General features: G+C 42.5%; 1 protein-coding gene across 3 annotated transcripts; it reads right to left on the bottom strand.

Annotated features, from left to right (window-relative positions):
* Positions 1–1,531: 1,531 nt before the first annotated feature.
* Positions 1,532–22,850, bottom strand: STEAP2 (STEAP2 metalloreductase). Of its 3 annotated transcripts, none has more exons than XM_083467610.1 (7): positions 22,024–22,850; positions 15,084–15,147; positions 12,711–12,788; positions 11,329–11,852; positions 9,523–10,050; positions 8,949–9,113; positions 1,532–7,928 (listed from the first exon to the last, which is right to left on the bottom strand). In XM_083467610.1, exons 4-7 carry the CDS (start codon positions 11,818–11,820, stop codon positions 7,644–7,646), a joined length of 1,470 nt encoding a protein of 489 aa, XP_083323736.1. In that variant the 5' UTR covers positions 11,821–11,852; positions 12,711–12,788; positions 15,084–15,147; positions 22,024–22,850; the 3' UTR covers positions 1,532–7,643. The 3 variants fall into 3 exon arrangements, with proteins under 3 accessions (XP_083323736.1, XP_083323735.1, XP_083323737.1); XM_083467609.1 differs by lacking the exon at positions 22,024–22,850 and adding an exon at positions 21,490–21,771; XM_083467611.1 differs by lacking the exons at positions 12,711–12,788; positions 22,024–22,850 and adding an exon at positions 21,490–21,772.

Raw genomic sequence — 22,850 nt, 5'->3', positions numbered from 1 at the left:
GCTTTTTAAAGATTTGGGTGGGTACCACCCAAACAGGTACCATTTGCTTCTCTGGGTAGCAAAATCTGGGGAAACCTAGCTTGATGAATTATTATTATTAGCAAAGTGTCTTGGGTCAGCCCTGGATGTGAGGCTATCACAGGGCTAGTGCAATGCCCTTGACCCGCCATGACTAGGAGAATATAGACTACTGTATAGAACCACACGACAAAGGAAAGAAGTGGGGTTGATGTGTATGAACATTCCTTCTCCCTCAGCACATGTCCTGGGTTGAATGCGAAATTGTCCTAAGCTTGGTCGGCTAAGGCAAGAGGGATTTCTTTAGTATATGTACATTCAACCATGCCACCTCCCAGAATCCCAGCCAAGGTGGCAGAAGCGGCTATAGGCCTTAATAATGCAGCCCCCTTCCACGGTCCTCCTGATGGACCAACTCATGCATCACGTAATAGATGAGACATATTAAACTGCTACCAAATGGTGGCGCCAAAAGATAGCTGCCTTCAGAGGCAGGTTTTGCATTAGGCCTCTCTGGCAAAGCCTTGACATCTCCCAACTTTGGTGGGAGGGAAACAAGACTTCAGTATTGGTAAAATCGGGAAATTTCACTGTTGCTTTGAGAGAAGCACATTGATTTTGTGTCTGAATACTTTGCGCTGCTGTATCCATTAGTATATCCCATTCTGTTTAGGACTTTGTGAAATCAACGCATGAGATCAGGTTCAACTATTTGCTCAGTCAGGGACCATGGGCGTAGTCAGGATTTATTTGGGGGGGGGCAAGCATTATGTTGAGGGGCAGAACTGAGTTATCTACAATGCAGTTAGCCAGTTAGTTAAATAATTTTATTTATTTGTTTGGGGGGGGGGGAGCTGCCCCTCTGCCTTGGATATTCTTTATTTTCCAAAATTAAGATATAATTCCAAAATTAAATATAAAAATCACAGCCTTTGGCAGACTTTCAACCTGTTCTTAAAAGTTCAATTAGAATTAGTGCAAAGTACTTTGTGAATGTGCGGGACGCGGGTGGCGCTGTGGGTAAAACCTCAGTGCCTAGGACTTGCCGATCGTATGGTCGGCGGTTCGAATCCCCGCGGCAGGGTGCGCTCCCGCTACTCGGTCCCAGCGCCTGCCAACCTAGCAGTTCGAAAGCACCCCCAGGTGCAAGTAGATAAATAGGGACCGCTTACCAGCGGGAAGGTAAACGGCGTTTCCGTGTGCGGCTCTGGCTTGCCAGAGTAGCTTCGTCACGCTGGCCACGTGACCCGGAAGTGTCTGCAGACAGCGCTGGCTCCCGGCCTCTAGAGTGAGATGAGTGCACAATCCTAGAGTCTGTCAAGACTGGCCCGTACGGGCAGGGGTACCTTTACCTTTACTTTGTGAATGTACCAGGTTGCCATGTTAAAACAGACTGAAAACTAAAGGCCCATCTATAAGGATAGAAAATGGACACAATTCTAATTGTTTCTGTTTTCATAAACTCTATTATAGCTGCTTTTATAGATAATTGCACACTGAACTCCTACAAACCTATGTTACACAAATGAAATATTTATTCTGGTGTAACACATTACATGTTTGTACAAGAATGTCAACAACAAAAAATTTGCACCCATCTCTGGGTCTACATTGTTACAGCCAAGTAGACAATAACCGTACATTAAAATTCAGTAGAACCTCAAATTTAATTTAAGTATTATTCAAATTTAAATATCATTCAGCTGTATCTATCAGCTACAGTTAACAAGTAACACTTAAATTAATAATTAAAAAATGAGATCATTTGCCACATTTTAAGCACAATAAAAAAGTTTCTTACAATTATGGAAAACAAATGTTACAAATGTCATTTCAAATGTTTTAAATGCATGTAAATGATATTTTGAAAGCACACATGGACTATATTAAGCAGTGGTACAGCGTTATAGTGCATTGTAATGAGATAAATTAAGTTATATTAATTTTCAGAAGAAACTAATAAGATAAATACTTGAAACTCTCAAAAAATATATATAGACCAAAAATATATCGATCAGCCATTCATTTTTAGGCTGTGAAATAATTTATTATATGGCTTATACCCCAATCCAAAACCTCTTACATCGGCACAGGCTCCACTGAAAACATTGGGAGAGGTGTTCATACAATGGCCCAGTTAGAAATATTTATCTTGATTCAATAAACCATAGTTTATTGTACTGAGAATGAGTGCTGTAACTTGTGACTGTGTTTTCTCATCCTTTCTCTTGTGCATCATAATGGAAACCTGGGGTTTATTAAACCAGTTACCTATTACATCCATACCAGGTAGCTGTGGTTTAATATCTGATTACAAACCAGGAAGGCATATTGGTTTGCAGCCAGAGATTTAACTTCCTAGTTCAGATGTAGTGGTGAAATAGTTTAACAAGCTTTGGAAATTCCCGTTGAGGCATATGAGAGAAGCAAAGAAGGAAGGAGAAGAAGAGACCATGGAGAGACAATTATTGTTTTCAGTGCATTAAACAATTATTTATTTGGAATGAAATTGTTAACATCAGAATTGGACCAATGTCTTCCAAGATCTGTGTATGGCCAAGACGTATACACATAGACAACAAAATACGAATATTTGGAGAAAAGCTTGATCTGCTGAGTATTTCAGTAAGTAGTAACATTTATACAGCACAAGCTGGCTTGGGCCAATAAACATTGAAAATACTGGATTGTGGTTGTGTGCATTTTATAATTACTATTTTATAATTACTGTAGATTGCAGGATCTGAGCCACAGTGAATTTAATAAAATGGAGTGCAATTCTGCATCTTAAATGCATGCTTGTAAGGCTTATTTGCATGAAAAGGACCTGCATGCATTCAAGTGGGTTGAAAATTGCTCCGTGAATAGTCAGATCAATTAATGTGTCAAAACCCTATATGCAGCATAAATCTTTTAATAGTACTCTTATTTGATTTTATCCAAAAATACAATTTTATTAATATACCTATCTTAAATAAATTTTAAAATAAAATTATATCTATGGTATTATATAAAACCTTTTGAAAAATAATTCAAGATAGCATTTTCCTTAAGACATTTTTGTGGCTCGAATTGAATATGACATAACGCTGCCATTAAAGATTTTACACCCACATGCTAAATACCATTTGGGATCCAGAGCTCTGAACTTGCAGTGGTGTTATCATGTTTAAGGGCGATACTTCATGCATAAGAGTATATGCACATGTACAGAGTATGGCACATATTAAGAGCACCACTCACAAGCAGAGAATGGGAATCCCCTGCATATATGGGAATAAGCATATGATTACATCCACACCATACATTCAACACATGGCTTTCCCCAGAGGATCCTGGGAACTGGAGCTCACCCCTCACAGAACTACAGTTCCCAGCACCCTTAACAAACTACAGTTACAGGTTTCTTTACAAGAAGCATGTGGATGTGACTGATGTAAGAATGTATGCATATGGCCCTTGGACAAACTTCAAAAGCCCTCTACGAGTCATTAGTATATACTTCTGCAAGAGAAGTATTAGAAAAAAAGGGGGGTCAACCTAGTTTTGGCTCTGTTCCTGCCCATACGGCATATAGCCCCTACAAGTTACCCCAGAGAGAGTACAGCCCTTGACAAAAAAACTAGAATTAGTACATCCATTGGTTTCAATGGGAAGAATTAAATTACATGGTCCATAAAAGTGCTCCATTGTGGTGACGGTTCTTCAGTAAGTGCAAGCAACGGAACCAACAAACCCCAGGTCTGCCCTTGAGCTGGAAATGGCAGTCTGGTGTCTGTGATTACCATAGGTGCATTTCTGCTCAGGTGCTATTGTAAGTGCATCTTGGCCAGAAACAGGGCAGCACGGATTCATTCTCTATGTCAGGGTAAGAAACCTTTGCCCTTCTGATGCTGCTGAACAGAAATTCCCATCAGCCTTAGCAAGCATGGCCAATGGCGAGGGATTATGGGAGTTGGGACATTTGAAGGGCCACAGGTTCCCTAACCTTGCCTTAAACTATTCCACTGTTAGCAGATAGTCCCATTTATTTTGGTGTAGCGCATCTTATATTTGCACAGCATTTAAAGATCAGGTTGCTAGGCACTTCCTGCCCCCCCCATGCTAAGCAACAAGTCCTAATTTTCAATTTATTTTATATATTTGAATAAAAGTGGCAAAGGAAATAGTACCACCTGTGAAGTAACAATGGTTGCAATGAATTATTGTGGATTTAAACACTGCAAGTAGAAAACCAATCCTGATGAAAACTGGTGTCAGTGGAAGTCTTTATCCCCAATGCTAACAGATGGGGAGGCAAGATTTTAAGTGGGATTGTGGCTGGGAAGCAAAGGGTTAAACCTCCATGTGCTGTGTTCCATTAAAAAAACCCTCCCTGTCTGCTATTAAACAAGAGCCCTATAATACTCTCCAGTGTCATATTCGGTGCTATAATTAGTTTAGCCCTCAATACTTTCGTTTACTATAATCTAGCTAGACTCCCACTAAACACAAACATTTGCACAAATAGTGTATCATAAAAACACAGACATCTACCTTGCATTCTTTGTTTGGAAAATTTAACAAGTGATGGGAATTTTTGTTTTGGACATTTATTTGACCATTTATGCTGGCTTCAATTGGTAATAGCAGAAACAAACTAACTAGTGAAGCTATTTGAAGTGTAGCAAAATAGTAAACAAAATTCTCGTGGATGGATTCAACTAGGTACTCCCCCTAGTGGATGTCTGGTAGTGCAATAGGGTTCTCCCCCTTCACCCCATGACCCCCCATGGCTCTGGGTTGTGTGTGTGCTGACAGAACAATTGCCATAGAACTACAATGAATTCCTACCTAAGTGTAATTTCAAAATTTTAGGAACCTAGGACTAAAGTTTCAGAGTGGAACTTCAGGTGTAAGGTATCATAATTATTAACAAGGTGTTAAAACTATGAAGATTTCGTTTTAGCACATTCATTGCAGAAGATGATTTTGTTTTTCACACAAACAATATATCCTTTGTGCGATGTAAAGCATTTAAAAAAGATATTTAGTCTGTAACAAATTATGAATAACCAATGGACTCCCTCCCCCCCATAGTCACACAAAAATAGTTATCCCCCCCCAATTATGCTAAACACGTTAAAATCTTTCTGAGCTTATTGTTCCAAAGGCCTTAATCCAGAGATAGGTGGAATCAAGAAGGCATTGTACATGACGGAGCTGGCCAACGTGGTGCCCTTCAGATGTTGCTGGACTGTGCCTTGCTCCTCCCCTGACCATTAGCCATCCTGGCTGCGGGTTATGGGAACTGAATTCCAACAACATCTGGGAGGCACCATGTTCTCTATCTCTGGCATATGTCTACTGTGAGCACAGAGAAAGCACTTGCAGTAGTACTGTCAGTGTTCACGGGTCTGCATCCTTCTTATTTAAGGGTGCTGCAGAGTCCTAGTCAGATGCAGCTATGATTCAGTGGCTCTGCACCCACATCTCTACTGGTTAGTCACAGACAGAGATCTTAAGTGCATGGAAGGCTTACAAACTGTCCATTTTTGTCTATTTTTAGCAGCCTCCGGCCTGCCGTTATACATGTAAAACAGGTATCCCACTTTCATAGTGCCCTTACTGCGAGTGTGTTAAGCGCGACTGTGAAATATCTATTATTTGTAATTCTGAGCCAAATAAATACAGTCATACGTCGTGATGAATACATTTCAGCTTAAATATTTTCAGGTTGCGCTCCGCAGCAACCCAGAAGTAACGGAGCGCGTTGCTTCCAGGTTTCGCCACTCGTGCATGCGCAGATGCTCAAAATGACATCATGCGCATGTGCGGATGCAGCGAAACACGACCCGCACGGACGCGTCTTATGTTCGCTTCAGGATGTGAACGAGGCTCCGGAACGGATCCCGTTCGCATCCTGAGGTACTACTGTATAAGCATTGGCTTTAATAAAATAAGCAGTGTGCTGGAAGTCAGGCTATAGCATTAGACAAACTGTGATATTCTTGCTGACAATAAAGATGTCTGCAAAAGATGGACTGAAGTTTGGTTTTGTGATAAATTGTGCAAAATGCATACAGGATACAGTCCAGCAAAAGTTGAAGCTGCCCACGTCCTACTGGAAAGAATGGAAACTGAAGTTTCCAGCTGAGTCCCATGGATTATGGATGTGGGTAAGGGCAACAGAACTCTCCCCCGGCCTAGTGCCTTTCACCCAATTGCTCTTCTCTCAGCTGAGCTCACTTCCAGTACTGGAGGCTCAGTGCAGAAGAAATGTGCCGGGAATGAGAAGCAAAATGCAAGTAAGCCATGGGCAGAGAAAGCTCTACCAGCCCCCATATTTTCTTTCCTTAAAAAACAAACACAAAAAAACAAGACCCTTTTCCCTCCCCCAAAATTTATGCAATTGAACAAGATCTGGGTTTAGCAAATCAGTCTGCTGCCATAATGTCTAGTTTGGTCTATTAATGCCCCTTACTTTCATTTCATCGTCCACTAGTGCTCATGCTAACTTAGGTAGTAATCTACGTAGCAGAAACCAGCAGTCTTTTAAGACCGTGGATTTGAGCACAGTTATAAATAGCTGGCTTTGTAAGGTTTGATCTTGCAATTTCAAAACACTACTGAACATGTAAACAAAGGGTAAAGACTATGGCAGCCTTATCGAAAGCTGGAAAACAACTATATACTTCAAAATATATGGAAATAGGGCAGCTGCAGCTTCTCTGGTCCCCTCATTCACCATGTCATGGCTGGCTTTGGGTGAAAAGTGTGCTGGGAAAAGTGGGCCCCTTCCTCTGTCAGTGTGAATTTATTAGCTGTGATGGCAGTGCTTCCAATGGTGTCCAAGTCCCACCAGAAACAAGGGAGCAAATGCTTGCAAATGTGGGTAAGGTTGAAGAAAGCTCTCTCCTGCAGCCTTTCCTCCATTGGCCACCAGTTAAGTCTTCCACAATGCCCCAGAGCAATGCTAACTTGTGCATTATGGGATGTGCATTAAAAGGTTGGCAAGATCCACCTGCTTGGTGCTCCTCAGAGTGTAGAAACAGGAATTTGTTTCAGGGGAGCCAAATTCAGCAGTGATTCTTGGGGCAGGTGCTTACACCACTCCTCCAACCTACCATAATGGATCAAGGCTCCAGGCATGGCATACAGCAAGCAGGAAAGGAGGTAGATAGCTGGGCCAGGGAAGGAAAGGGCAGGACTTATCTTTTGTAACATTAATAGATTTAAAGGAAAATGACTGTTCTCCAGCGTTGAATCTGGCAGCCTAAGGGAAGACAGCTGTAACATTATGAATGGTGCAATGCTAAGAATCTTCACTCAGATATAAACCCCATGGAGTTCAATGGTATTTATCCTCTGGTCAGCATGCTTAATAAACCCAAGTGTGGCAGAAGAGGTTTGAGAACGCACTTTCTCTGCCCAGATAGCAAATCTTCAGAATGCAGGGATGTGCTCAAAGACATTTACGCCACATTAAAAATGTTATGTCTGCATTGACCAACACTGCCCACTTCCTAATAGTTTACAGCATATCATCACTTGTTTCCCACAGGTTTCAGTCTACAGTAAAGCTTCTATGAACTACATCACTTTGAAAGGACAATGCTGACAAAGGCGATAGCGTCATTGTGGACTCACATGATAGTAACCCTTTCTGGCGAGGGATGTGAACCAGTTCCACTTCCATCTTCCATAAATTGTCTTCTTTCCCATCCTCTTCTTATCCGCCTCAATTTCCTGCTTATGCACGGCAGGAGCAAAAATACCTTACCCAGAATTACTGTGCATGGCAAGACAAGTGCAAGAACAAAATTTGGCGGTGTGTAAAATCTGTAGTATTGTTCCTCAAAGGCTCTTTTCCACCCATAAATTAACACATGGAAAGTACTTATGAGCAGAGCGACGTATCCAAGAGTAGACTTTGAAGAAACGGGGGGGGGGGGGGAGGAAACAGATACAAATTAACACTCTGGAAACCCAATTAGCAGACATAGCTAATAAACTAAAATTTCTGAAAAAGACTGAGTTAAAATCAGCACACGTTGCAAGTACATTTTATCTGCCTGGCCTTCAAAAAGGTTGAACAAGGGTCAGTTCAGGACATGGGTATTAAAAAGTACAACGAGCTCGCTTTCAGGATTCTGAACTCTGCTGGTTTAATAAAAAGGTCTTTTTTATTTTTTTATTTTACTGTGATGGCCCAATATGTATTCTGATTTTTCAAATTAAGTTCTGCAGAGGAAAACTGAAAAAGCAGCTCAGAATATGAGAAGGAGCATCCAGAATGCTCCACTGACATTTTCGAAGGTCTCTAGGGGCAGAAACCTTTTGCTGGATGAGCAGACTGTGTGAGATTTGCTGGACTGATAACGAGTCTGGGAGAAAAGGGATGAAAGAGGCTGCTCACTTGAATCAGCAGGTATGGTTGCATAGAAAAAGGCAACAAAAAGCAGTATCAGAAAGATACTGCCAGATATCTTTAGTGATACACATCACAGCTTCTAGCCCTTCCTGGGATTTGCTGGTGCTTAGTGTCCTCAGCGGAGATGTGTTGGTTTGTCATATCAGTGTAATGCAGTAGAATTGTGGATAATATTTTAAAACTGTGTAAGTCTTGAAAAGAACTGCTTAAAGCCTCAACTGCTTATCTCAAACACATTTTGGGTGAAAAAAAATTCAAGGAAATGTCCTTTGACCAAGCATTTCTTAGACTTGGAATTCTTGTGAAGTCAATTTACCAGAATGAAAAAATAAAGAACACTGCCTTACAGTGTACTCTTACACGTAGTTACTTGGAAGGAAACCTTCCAGGGCCGCTTTTGCTAAGTATTAGCATTTAGGAACTTGTTGACATTTCTGGAGCAATCCTGTTAGATATCAACATTGAAATGCCTTCTGATAGATTAGCTTCTAATATCGGGTTTTGCTACAATACACACCTGGATAAAACTGAATTCCCTCCAGTTTAACGACCTGTTTACTGAAGGAATAGAAGTTACAGCCAACAGAGAAAGCAGCCCCAGGCTCATTATTCCAAAGGAGACATACATTTCAATTCGCCAGACTTCTTCCTCATTCCATGTATTTTCAACATCCGCATGGACCTGAAGAAAGAGGATGAGAAATTTTTAGAACACGGAACACATTTGTACAAGAGGAGTTTTCATTCATTCTGGAGACTTGATGGGTTTCTAAGTGTGCCTGGTGGACTGTCCAGAAGCTGGGGGGAAGCTGGTCAGGATTTCCAGTGACTGTGAGGAGGCATTCATGCCCTTAATAGGCCTGTCCCTTCCTACAACTAGGAGGAGGAGAATAAACTATGCAAAATGGAAAACAGATGCAAATCTGAGTGATTTATGCAGATCTCAGAATTCAGTGCTTAGGGGCTTGTTAACAGTCTCTTGGAACAGATGCTACACTGAAGCTAAGCAGGCCTAGACTTGATCAGTAACCTGAACGGAAGACCACTGGGAACCCCATTGAGAATCACCGTCTCCAAGTTATTTTCCTTACCTGTTGATAAGCCATATTCAGGAACAAGTACCGTTCAGACCTCCTCATGGGCAAGCAGAGGCTGTAAACCACGTGCACCGTTGCAAAGAAAAAGCTAAGCAGTCCAAGCTGTTTCCTACACTGCAACCAGCTCTCTAACCAAGGTGGAAATCGCCTGTACTTAGTGCCAGAATAAAGTTGATAAGCAGCTGCCAGCAGCCCTGATAAATACACTAGAGACAATAAAGTGATAGCAACAACTGGCAATGTCTTATTCACGATCTCAATAGGAATTTTGTAGAAATCACTCTGCTGGTTCCTCACGTAAGGATGAATTACATCTCGGATGAATGAATAGATGAAGAAGAAGGTGGCCAGGCTGACAGCCACTATTACTGGTCCTTTCCACAGTGTGAACAACCGAAGAGGCAAATTTTCAATCTCCCTTGCAGATGATAAAGCGCCCAAATCAAGAGGAATGAAGCTGAGTTGACGGGCAAGTTCCATAACTTGATGTCGAGCTTGAAAATTGTTACTACATATGTAGACCTTTAAAAAAACAACACACACACACACACAAACATTATTATTGTGTACCAACATAAAGATGAATTCAACAGCTGCAATGGACTGAATTCATGTCCTCCAGATGTGGCTGTACCACAATGCCCATCAGTCCCAGCCAGAATGGCAAAAATGGGAGTTCAACAACATCTGGCAGGCACCCCATTGGCTACTCCTAAACGTAATGGTCAAACTGCAGTAGATGCTACTAGCAGATAAAAAGTGCCCAGACCACTTTAAATGCATAAATGATTTTATATGTTTAATTCGTTTTCATTCATTCATTGTTGTCAGCAAGGTCATGATTTTCACCTTACTTATGTTTCCAGTGACGTAACTGAATGTTATAATGATGAAACTAGGGAGTTCTCTCATTTTGTTTTCTAGAAAGCATTGTATGGAAAACTAAAGCATTCTCTGCAGCCAGCTGCTTCTGGTCAAATGTTGTCTGGAGCACTGATGGAATTATTCTGTGATAGTTGACCAAACAAATTATTTCAGAACCAGATATTCCATTTCCCCAAGCTTTTTCCTTTAGAAAAAAATTAAATTGTATGTTTTACATACCATTTTACATATGGTTTTATTATAGTGTAAATAGTTTTGGGATGCCTCAAGTGAAGGGATATAATAATAATAATAATAATAATAATAATAATAATATCATTTTAGCTCTGTGAGCCACCAAGAAAACTCTGTTGTTGGATGGTCAGTACTGCAGCAATAACAGTAATGATGATACAGATAGGTAGCCGTGTTGGTCTGCCATAGTCAAAACAAAAAAGTTCCTTCTAGTAGCACCTTAAAGACCAACTAAGTTAGTTCTTGGTATGAGCTTTCGTGTGCAAGCACACTTCTTCAGATACACATCTCAGCTGTCTGCCAATCACCCATTCCCACCACCCTTCTGAGTAATACCCCTCCCCACCTTCTCACTATATAGAAGGATCTGGCAACTTCTGTTTCAGTGTATCTGAAGAAGTGTGCTTGCACACGAAAGCTCATACCAAGAACTAACTTAGTTGGTCTTTAAGGTGCTACTAGAAGGAATTTTTTAGTAATGATGATGACACTTTGGCATCCTTGTGTGATGTTCTTCCTCAATTCAAGCTCAGCAGCACTAATGACTGTTTACAAGCTAGCATACTGAGCAATGTTTACTCTCAGTGCTGGAACAAATATTGAGATTGGCAAGACAGTCACAACTATTCCAACCACTATTTTCATTCCGCTTTTTTAAAAAGACATAAATGCATAGCTTACCTGTCTGCTAGCATCTTTGGGTCCTAACTGCAGTGCCCAGGCTGAGATAACGTTGAATCCTTTGACAACAAAAGAATCTTGGAAAAGTGACTGCAAGTATTCTGCATTAGATTCTGGATACTGGTTAACTCTCATGTTATTGCTGACATCTACAAGGATTTTACCAACAAGCAGATGTTTGAGGTCCCACAAAGCAGCATAGTGTTCTCTGTGTATAGCAACAAAAATCATATTTGCTTTTGCTACAGCATCTTCATGATGAGTGACATCAACCACATGTGGAAAGAACTCAGCAGCAAACTTAGGGTTTCTGCTTCCTATGACCACATGGTACCCACACCTAATAAGCCTAATGGTCAGTGATTTTGCAAAATCTCCACTTCCAATTATGCCTATTGTGACCTTGCTGGTGTCCTTGATACCGTTTACACCATTTGGCAAGAAAGTTTCATTTAAAGATTTGGGACTTCCCATCATAGAAATTGATTCCATAACTCAACAGGATGAGATTAGAGGGCAATTTTCTAAAAGAAAACAGAGAGGAAACACACGTAGTTAATATGAACCCATTAACACATCCTGCATTGTGAAATATTTCCCCCCCCCTACTTTCACACATTCCTCTACAAGCCAGGCAATTGTGTTCTAGCACTTGATGAAATTGAAACAAAAAACCCGATTACTGTACATATGATGGCTTGGATTCTAAGCCATAAATAGATTTGTTTATGGAATGGGTTTTCCCATCTAACTCTTCCCACTAAGACCTCCCCACATCCCCTGATGATTCACTCCAGCAGAACCTTCTAGAACACAATGGAATTCTCCCTCCCATGTAAGCAGGTACAAGCACAAGGCACCTCCCCCCCCGCCACAACCCCTATGTTTATAGAGTGGGGGAACCTAATTTAGGCTGCATGCCTAAACATGGCCATAATCAAAAGTGCAGTAGACTGGCTCTACACACATTCACACACCCCTCTCCATCCTTCATCCTGACAAGCAAGAGGCGTCATCAAGGTTCAAGGACATATTCCACATTCCAGCCAGGCAGAAACACTTGGGTTGAGAAACAGGGCCAGATTGGGGGTATGGCCCATGGAGGAGTTTTGAGGGCCTGGATGGTTGCCCCTTGGCCTGAGTTTCCCCAATCCAGGTCTACACAGAGAAAACCACCTCCATAAATAGCAAAAGAATTCAGTAGACATCAATAAGGGAGAACACACATCTTTCAAAGATGCTTGGCAGAATCCATAAAAGATCTGAAATATATGACCCGAGAGAACATTCCCTACAGAATTCTTGAGCTTGAACAAATTTATGTCTTCATTGGAAAGCTGAGATTCTGCAGGCACACATTTGTCTGCCAAAGTGTCACCCACCGTTGCAAATTGTGTGAATCTTTGTCAACCACAGCTGGCGAAGAATTCAGTCACTACTTCTCATATTCATTTCCTTTTCTGTAACATAAGAATGACAACCATCCAAGCAACCACAACAGCACACCAATACAAACATTGTGTAGCAGTTATAAAGCCTGGCAGGACATTCCCCCTCATAAATATGCTTGCTGTGTTGCAGGATGACGCCTTGTGCTTTTCCATTGTTAACAATGGAAACAATCTGCACTTAGGATTGCGGCCTAAGGCGGTGTGCCATTCTGATGCTGAAGCAGACCCACAGCACTATTCCACACTGAAGATACTGGCGTAGCCCATGCTAACACAGAACAGTGTATATATAGAACAAAGCACACATTGTGTACTGGTGCATCTGAACCAAAGCATAGGATATACTATAATAATGTATAAATAAATAATGTGATAAACTGAAAGTTGGTACTATTTCAGACCTTATTTATGTTTACTGGTATTCCATGGCTACCAAAGTACGGCAACCACCTAATTCAAGTTGATTAATTGTACAAGATTTAAGTTGCAGACCTACATAAATTTACACGGGAGCAAATCCTGTTGAATTTAGTGGGATATACTTCCAAATAAACTTTCATAGAATTGAATTGATAGTCTGCCTAAAATTGCATGAGAAAAAGCAGTAGCTCTAAAGAAAAAAAACATAGATGGTGCACACCCATCAGACATTATCTTAGAAGAGGCATTACCCCTTCTCTAATACACTCCATGCAATCAATTGTTGTAATTTTTTTTAAATTTGCTGCCCTATTAATGAGGAGAAGGTTATTAATTTTATTTAACATGTTTCTAAACTGCTTTTTATGCTTGGTAATCCTCCCAAGGCACTCACAGAGTAATCAATAAAACAATATAGTAACATTGCACAGAAATACTATTACTATATTTAAAAAATCAGCAGCATATAAATAAACTGAGTAAAGCATCGGTGTGTTAGTCAATCAAAATCTAACTGATTAATTGACTAAATGTTACAGCCGTACATTAAAGGAATTTTGTATGCCATTCTACTTCCTCCAGGAATTTATATATTCATTTGTCTAGGAAAATAAAATGTAGAAGGAAGCATATGTAAAAATAAACAAATAAAATTTTAAGGGAAACTGCAAAGGCAAAGGCAACAAAACCTTAAACCAAGTGCCAAATGGCATGTAGGATTGTGATAAGGGAAAAACCCACAATTTCTTAACTCTGAAAATCTATATTTTTTAAAACTAATTTTATTACTGAAATAACTTGCTAGCAGTTGTTGTGCTTTACTAATTCTGAGGAAATGATTCACTCTTAAATGTGAGTTGCAAATCCAGCAGGAATTGGTCAACAACTATTTTAGCCAAAGCAAACTAAGGAAAAAAGATTTGTGTGTCCTGGAAATGTGATTCACTCATGCAAATGACGAGATTGCATCCTATTTTTTTGTATTTAAATCTCAAAAGGTACATTGTGAAACACCCCAGCTATTTGGTAACATTTCTTTTACGAGAAATGGGCTACTTTTAACATTAAAAGAGGCCAGGGAATTGAATATTGAGCATTCACTTCATTTTTCATGCTCTTTGAACTAGTTAAGAAACTTAAACAGAAACTTAAAATTTCCACTGTTTACCATAGAGCTTATACTCAGATCCCAAATACACTGCTCAGAAAAAAGGCCAACATTTCCAAACCTTAGTTGCCAAAGGCTTTATATCATAACTCTGAAACAAGAATCCCAATTTCGACTTTCTCTTTTAAATACTGAAATCTTAATCCTTTTGTCAGCTGCCAGAACGTCACAGTAGAAAAAATTGCACTGTCTTCAGTATTTGACATGCCACTTTTTAAGTTCAATAAAATAAGGGAAGGGTGGTCAAATACTGCTATGCTTGGGAAAGCAATGAGGCCATTGGGTGGGTGGGTGATGTGTTGATGTACCTAAGATGCTGCTCATTGGATGCTTAGCATGACTGTATAAACTGCCATCATAGTACAACACGGGCGGGACATTGTAGCCTTCCATATTGATGTTGTTGTTGGGACTCCCATCAGAACTGGATAATGGTCAGAGCAGTGGCGTATTGGTGCCCATTGAGAATGATAGGGTGGAAGCAAGGGAGGCCAATGATGAGTGGAGCCAGGACCACAGAACCAACTAATTCTAGATTTGCTCCCAGTGGGAAATTTAAAATGATGGTTGTAGCTTATTGCTGGTGGTGGTGGGTGGGTAGTAGCCTGTGGCTGGGTGAGACCCACAGTTGTAAGGAGAGGATCAGAACTGCTGAAAGCCTTCTCAAACCTGGAGTTGGCCCTGTGAGCTATGAACAGATGCTTTTGGAAAATTACCTTGTTGGATCTCATATGCAAATCAGCTCCCGGTTTCTGATGCCAGCAGAGATCAGAGCGCAGCCTGTGAAGAATAAAAACAGGGTCTTAAAAGGCTCATTCCTTGCAAGTTGTGTACAGCAAGGCTTTAATGGTAGAAGTCCAAATTTCTGATGATTTATTTTCTTCTAATGATCTTGCATCTGACTCCCAATGGGACAGGATGGTTTTCTTAGAAGTCTAGAATTGCAGGAGAACCTGGCATGAACCAGAAATCATTTCCCCTAAGTTTTCAGGCTAGCACCACAAACCTTGTGCAGAGCCACGTGCAAAGTAAGTGGCTTGGGGGGGATGGAGTCAAATGCAAAAGACAATTTGGCGGCCAAATATTAACTGCATGACATGATGTTATATAAGCCAACATCTGAGTTACTACAGATCAGTGTTTTCAGTTTGGGTGGTAGCTTTTTGCTGTTTCTATTGTTCCACAACTGGGAAACTCTTGATGATTTATTTTGAGTAATCGGGTCTACCAGTAAATTAAATCTACTCCCTGCCCACTCTAGTCATAAACAAAACTGTCAAAAGCTATAAAGCACTCTAAAAAATTCAAACGGTTCTCCCATTTTTTGAAAAAAACCTGCAACCTTAAAAGTATTTAACCCAGAAAAAACCCTGCTTCAACTTTTATGCATGATTTGACCTGGCTATCCTTTACAAATCTATGAACATTTCAAGTCATTGAAAAGCTGTATACTTTTCAGAGTATACTTTTCAAAGTTTTGAGCTTGGGGTTGAAAATGGACAACAACAGGATTAAAATTCCAGGAACAATGACTCTTCTCCAATTGCCCCACAGTGATACCGTGGTATTCATCTGAGAATGCATAGATTTTTTTTTAAAATCCAGATAAACGCTTCAAAAGGAACATCAGGTCACTGAACTATTAAGAACAAGAGATGTTCTTCCTGTTGCTAATGCATTTGTTCGGCAGTGCATTCGGCTATAAATTTAGATTACATAATTTTAGTCAGGACTGATTTTTAATCCAACAATGTCCTAATTTTCCACCTTTTTCTCTTCCACCAGAAGAATATGGAACCAGGGATGGCAGTGAAGCAGAAAGGGGAAACAAACTGAAGTAACAGAAATGATAAGGTGGTGGTGGTGGGGAGAACATAAAAAATGATGGTCTGGACAAATGGAAGCTGGAAAAGTAAAATTTATCTGTACTATTGCCATGTGCAACTAATAATTCAAAGATCTTTCAGTAAAATTCAAGGCTATCTCCTACTATATATTTGCCTAAAGTTGTCATCATGCACCTTGGTCACTGTCTGATAGATGACATTGAGAACTACAGCATGACAATAGCTCTTGGAGAGCTGCTGTGGCCTTTGCAGTAGCACTGGAGAAGCTGTGGAGGAAGTCACAACAGCCTGTGTCAGTTCCTCAGCAACCGCCCTACAGCTGCTGCCCCCCTCACCAATGATGCTGTTTCAACCTCAGCAGCAGCAGAAGGCACAGAGGAAGGAAGCAGTGGGTGAGCAGGATGGAGCCATCCTGGCCTGTCATGACTGTTCCTCCATGGCACCCCTGGACCACCTGCCACCCTTCCCTCCTCCTTGTGCAAGAAGGTCTAAGGGGATGTGGGCGAGTGGGAGACTTGGCAAGCCCTAGGTCAGTGGGGAAAGTTGGTTTGGCAAGGTCTAGAAGGCACTGGGGGCTTTGGTGAGGTGGGGGCAGATGGGGGTTGGTATTCCTTTGGACCTCCAACATTGGGTAAGGGACAAAGGAAAAGCAGGGGGAGAGTTGCAAAAGGCTGAAAGGATTAGTGCAGCGTAGGCTTTCCCACCTGTCCCCCTTCAACCTCCAGTGTTGGGATTTGGGCAAGTGAGTGGAACAGACCACCTGCCAATCATGTGGCATCACAATTATGTCATGTGATTGACATGCAGGTTGCCCTTCCCACCTAAGTTGGCCCCTGGGGTGGAAACCATAAAAGATTATCCAGCTCTGGTCTAATGGGTGGGTGGGTGGGAGTTGGCAAGGTCTTGTGGGGGGGGGGTTCTGAGGGGTGCAGTGGGACAGAGTTGTAGGTAGGGTTGGCTGGCTGGCAGGGATGGAGCCCCAAGTCCGTCTATAAAATCTGTGGTCTCATAGTGAACCATGACTCATATTTAACCAAGGTTTTATTACAGTCAAGAGGTATATAAATCTTGTGAAATACAAACAAATAAAAAATTAGCATGGATTCAGGGACATCTACTTTTTGTAACCATATCTTTGTATGGTGCTATGGCTTCTGCTGTGACCTACTGGCTGAAGCATGCTTGACCAGGCTATTTGCCAAGTTGCTTCTATCAGCAGTCCTGTTCTGTCCCATAAAATTGAGAAAACAGGGAACTAGAGCTCAGGAGTGGTGAGTTGTGTTAATTGGAACACGCTGCCTTTTAGCAGTCTTGTGGTTAGGGACAGGACATCTGGTGTGGATGAGTAATGTCTGATTTATTAAAAAAATGCTAAGCCCAGTAAAGTTGTCTTAACTAATTAGGTGAAGGGTTAAAGCAAACAAAAAAGTGACATGTTTACTTCTGCTTGCTTAGCAACTTTACAGGAGCTCAGAATATTAATGGTACAATTAAGTGAGTGGCTAAACTGCATACAATCCTATTATAGCTGGAAAGTGCAGAAAAGACCGCTGTAAAAAGAGGGAGTTTAGCTAATTAGACAGTTGCACAGGTGGGTTACCAAGGTCCGCATGAGTGCCACACCCTTCAAGCAGATGCCCTAGACATGACCATTGAGCTTCTAGGCCAAGGATGGAGAACCTTTTTCCAGACTGAGGGCCCTATTCATTTCTGGACAACCTTCTGGGGCCACATGCCAGTCAGTGGTGAGAACGGACAGTGGCAAAAGTGAGCCTAGCAACAAGTGTAAATTTTACCTTTGTACAGTAGGCTGGTTTATACACATCCCAGCCTCTATCCTTCATCCTAGCAAACAAGAATCATTTTCAGAGTTCAAGGACACATTCCAGCAAAAAACAACAACCCTACTCAAGGTGACTGTGAACCAGAGCCAGAGAGGGGCATGGCATTGAGATACTGTGTGTGGCTGGGGGCTGTTGTGGGAAGAGTCCTCAAGGCCAAATAGGGAGGCTTGGAGGGCCCTGTGTTTATCAACCATCAGGGACACGCTACTTATCACTGTGATGTGCACCCTTACCACATGATAAGAAGACTATGCTAATGAAACTAGGCTATATTATCTGCTGATGTCCAAGTGGCGTCTGCCCATTCTGTTGTCCAACACTCTTTGGCCACCTTTTTCACCTATGATCCTTGTTTCTCATTTTGTCCCTCCTACCTCCCTGTTTCACTGTTGCTTCCCCCGTGTGAAAACATAAGAGTCGTTATCTCCTCGAGACAGGGAGCAGTCCTCTTCCACTCTCTCTAAAACACTATCCACGTCAACAGGACAAACAAGTAATACCCACTCCTCCATTTATCTCCCTCTCCACTGACTAATGGTCTCCTGTTCCCTTCAATGACTCCAGCACTACCTCATTGTTCCTTCCTGCTCCCTATGTGTGCAACTCCAAACCTCAAAGCATATACTGTATGATGCTACCTCTCTTTGTTTCCTTCAAATCCCTTGTCAAAGCTCACTTACAAGGCCTAGACTCATCGTGTTATTCCTTATTCTTAAGCATAAGCAAGCTTTAATAATGTGCAAACATGTTTGCCTGAATTCTTCATTCTCTCCCTTTGACTCTCCTTCCCTTGTTTTCCCCCATGGACGTCTACAAGGCAGGGCACGGGAGGGAATCCCCTGATAAACCTTAATCTTGACCCCCAGCTTTATTTGTCTGTTTTCTTGAGTATGGTAAGTTTCTAGTGTTTGCAGAATCTGAGATATAAGAAGATGAGAAGAGGAAGAGTTTGGATTTGATATCCAGCTTTATCACTACCCAAAGGAGTCTCAAAGCAGCTAACAATCTCCTTTCCCTTCCTCTCCCATAACAAACACTCTGTGGGGTGAGTGGGGCTAAGAGACTTGAAAGAAGTGTGACTAGCCCAAGGTCACCCAGCAGCTGCATGTGGAGGAGCGGAGACGAGAACCCGGTTTACCAGATTATGAGTCTACCGCTCTTAACCACTACACCACACTGGCAAGCCTTATCCTTCCCATGAATGACCTTGTTTCCCTCAATGTCTGTTTTAGACTGCAAATGCCACGGAGGCAGGCTCCTATCTGTTCTCTGTGCTTTACTATTTATTTTAAGTATTTACATACCATCTTTAAGATCACCTTTCCCCAAGGAACCTCATAATTAAAACAAGTACATTGTTTCAATAGGAAAAACACACTTAACAAAACATGGCAGACAGCAAACTTTGGAGCCATTTTTTACTAATGTTTAAAATGTTACATTATAAGGTGCCGTTTATACAGATTGTGCTTTATAAGCAGCTAATAAAAAATATTAATTCATGTTTCAGAAAAGTTACCGAGTTGGGAGAATCCGCACAGATCACAGTTTAACATTTTACCACATTTCTGCTTTGGAGTAAAAGCCTCTTTGTTAAAATGCAGCAGAAAGATGAGGAGCTTGTGAACCTCCAAGTGTTGCTGACTCCAGCTCCCATCAGCCCCATAGCTCAGAAACATCCCCACCTCTCACTTAGCAAATAAGTACCAACCTACTCTGCAACAGCTCCTTTTATGATTGTATGATGCACTGATTATTTGTTCATGCTCTGGCAATCAGTTGACTATGTGGTTATGTGCACACAGAGGTTAAGTTACCACTTTGTAAATGATTAGTCTTGTCTTTATCTAACCACCACCTATAGAAGCAAAATATAAATGCCTTTGTCTAACTGAGAGGCAACAAGCTTTGAGTCTGGGCACCCATTCCACCCAAGTGATCAATTCTGCATTGGCTTTATTCAGAAGGCAGCCACAAAATCCATCTTTAAGGTACAGTGGTACCTCTGGTTAAGAACTTAATTCGTTCTGGAGGTCCGTTCTTAACCTGAAACTGTTCTTAACCTGAGGAACCACTTTAGCTAATGGGGCCTCGCTGCCGCCGCGCGATTTCTGTTCTCATCCTGATGTAAAGTTCATAACCCGAGGTACTATTTCTGGGTTAGTGGAGTCTGTAACCTGAAGTGTCTCTAACCTGAAGTGTCTGTAACCTGAGGTACCACTGTACATGAGTGGGAGAGCACCCTCTGTATTCAATCCAAGCAGCTTTTTCTATTACCTTTAGTGAGGGGCTGTAGCTCAGTGGTATAAGCATCTGCTTTGCATGCAGAAAATCCCCTTCAGTCCCCAGCATCTAGTAGGCCTGGGAATGTCTGTCTGAAAGCTGCTGTCACTCAGTGTTATCAATATGGAGCCCTGCTCATGACCTCTTGCAGCCACCATCCTATTAATTTCATCTCCCTTTCACTTCAGACACTGCGCAATCTAGGGACACATCCCTTGACCTCTGTGGTTAAATACGCACACACCTCTTGGGCTGTGTTAGAAACTGAAATATGAAAGCTAGGAGCTAAATGGCACCTTAATCCTAGGTTACAGGCGCAACAATGGAATGTCTAGGCATGCTTTTTATAACAAGAATACAAAGCTGAAAATGAATGAACTGCAGCTAAAATACTATGTTCATTTTTCACATGCTCTAGTCCACCCCCTAATATTCTTAAGGGGGTCTCTTCAGACTTCAGAGAGTACCTGGAAGTGGGGAGGTGGAAAAAGGTCCTCCTTTCCTTGCACTCTGCAGTTTTAATCTGAAATCTTAGGCAAAATGTGCCTAGAACAATGGGGGTTTCGAACACTGCTCTTGGGCTAATCAGTTTGTCAACTGCACTTTGTAAAGAAAACGGAACGGAAAGGACAAGCGACCAAAGGCCTTCTATCAACCTGTAACCCACAGCAACCAGATCCTATAATAATTCCGCTTTGATCGCGCATGCCCTGTGTCCCGTTCCGATAGCGCTGTGCTGCTTTGCCCTTGACTGGCCCGGAAGACGATGGATGTTAGACAACACGAAGGCTCCAGCTATGTTATTCTTCTTAATATATAAAATGAAATTGGGTTACGGGTGGGGTGGGAATCTGCAGGGATGGCTTGCAATGGGACTGGAAACCGCGCTATTACGCGTTTATAAGGGCCGGGCGTCGAACGCAAACCGGTGCGAAAACGCGCGCGCTCTGCGCTTCGGCGCGCGGCCCGTTCCCACGCCACCCGCGCTCTGCTCGGCCAGGGCTTCCCTGTCCTCCCGCCTGGTTCTCACGCGGGGGCGCCGTGTTAAAAACAACAACAAGCGCAGCCCCCTTCCCGTCCTTCCGGGATAGCAAGGGCAGGGGCGAAGGCGCCTATTGGTGCCCCCCGCCCCGTCCCGCGCAGCTCACCTCTTGCAGCGCTGGAGTCGCCTCGGCGGATCTCCCTCCCTCTCGCCTCCCGCGCTCCAGCCTGCCTGAAGCTCCCGGCAGAGAGGCGGGCGGGCGGGCGGGCGGGGAGAGGAGGAGAAGCGTTTCTTCCGTCCCTCCCCCGCCTCGGCCCGGCCTTCCTCGGGATTTTGGTGCTGCCAGCAAGTGGGTCGCGCAGGCCGGGCCAGCCGCGTCTTCCTCGTCCTTTCGCAAGGCACCGAGAGGCGGGGGAAGCGGCGGCGGCGGAGTCACGGGGAGTGAGGCGGGAGCCGCCGCCTTCTCCGTGCGCGCGGCGAGGTGGAAAGAGGCCGGCGTCCCGCTGCTCCTGTCACCCAAGGGTGGGTGGGGGTGGGTTGATGGATAACCGCGCAAGGCCCCAAAGGCCTGTTTATTATTAAGGGGATCTCTTTCTTTCTTTTTAAATCCCGGCTTTCCGATCCTAACTCGCCCCCCCCCCCGCAGAAAACCTCAAGGCAACTAACATCGTTCAAAATAACTGAATAGACACACACACACCGCAAAACCAACCCGCTATTCAAACAATAAATCTAGAGACGGAAGACAGCAGATCCAAATTTCAGAGCAAACAATCCGTGGGCCGTCACGTGCTCGTTCTGTATTAGCATTTTTCCTTATTATTTTCAGCATTCTTTGCCGATAGCAAATACGGAATGAAAACAGAAAGAAAAGTAATGCAGCAAAGGGAATTTGCGTATAATAATAAACTTTTCCTTTTTTTACATGGGACAGTGCAATCCTATAGTATGTAGCTGGGGGCAGCAACGCTGCTCAAGACCAGGGGCTGGAAACCACAGGAGAGAGAGCACACTTGCGCTGGAATCCCGCTTGCAGGTTTGCCACAGGCACCTGGTTGGCCAGAACAGGATGATGGACTAGATGGGCCAGCAGCCTGAACTAGTAGGCTCTAAATACTGTGGATTTTTAAATGGAAAGTGAAATTTGTGAGTTTGGACCCATTGCGCCAAAAATCAGATGAAGTCATGCCAAAGTGATGTTTTGCTCCATCTCCTTGAATAAAAAATGTGCCAGTCATCCAATCTTTGACTAACATCGCTCACTACCCTGAGAACCCTAATGCCAAGTTTGGCAACAATATCTCAAGAGGCAGCTGAACCTATGCCAAAAACCAGCAAAGTCATGCCTAAGGCCTCATCCACACTTTTGTTTGTCCCATGATTTTTGTTCTTTTGTTCCACCGCTTTCCTCGGGAAAATCCGTTTACTGCTGAATTGGAACAAATATTGATCGGGTTTTCTGTGGATTGATGGGAGGCAACTTCATCAATTTCTTTTATTTCCTGTATTGTATGTTATTGCATTACA

Source organism: Podarcis liolepis (assembly GCF_965112155.1).
Source record: "Podarcis liolepis genome assembly, chromosome: 12".
Lineage (NCBI taxonomy): Eukaryota > Metazoa > Chordata > Lepidosauria > Squamata > Lacertidae > Podarcis > Podarcis liolepis.
Note: the sequence above shows the minus strand (reverse complement) of the source record. Positions and strands in the feature narration are given on the sequence as shown.

Bases quoted from the DNA above. Each gene is read 5' to 3' on its own strand.
- STEAP2 (XM_083467610.1), bottom strand. From the start codon at position 11,820: ATGGAATCAATTTCTATGATGGGAAGTCCCAAATCTTTAAATGAAACT. The intron at 10,051-11,328 runs GTAAGCTATGCA...GTTTTTTTAAAG, and splicing joins CCAAAGATGCTAGCAGACAG to GTCTACATATGTAGTAACAA. The intron at 9,114-9,522 runs GTAAGGAAAATA...CTCTTTCTTCAG, and splicing joins TGAATATGGCTTATCAACAG to GTCCATGCGGATGTTGAAAA.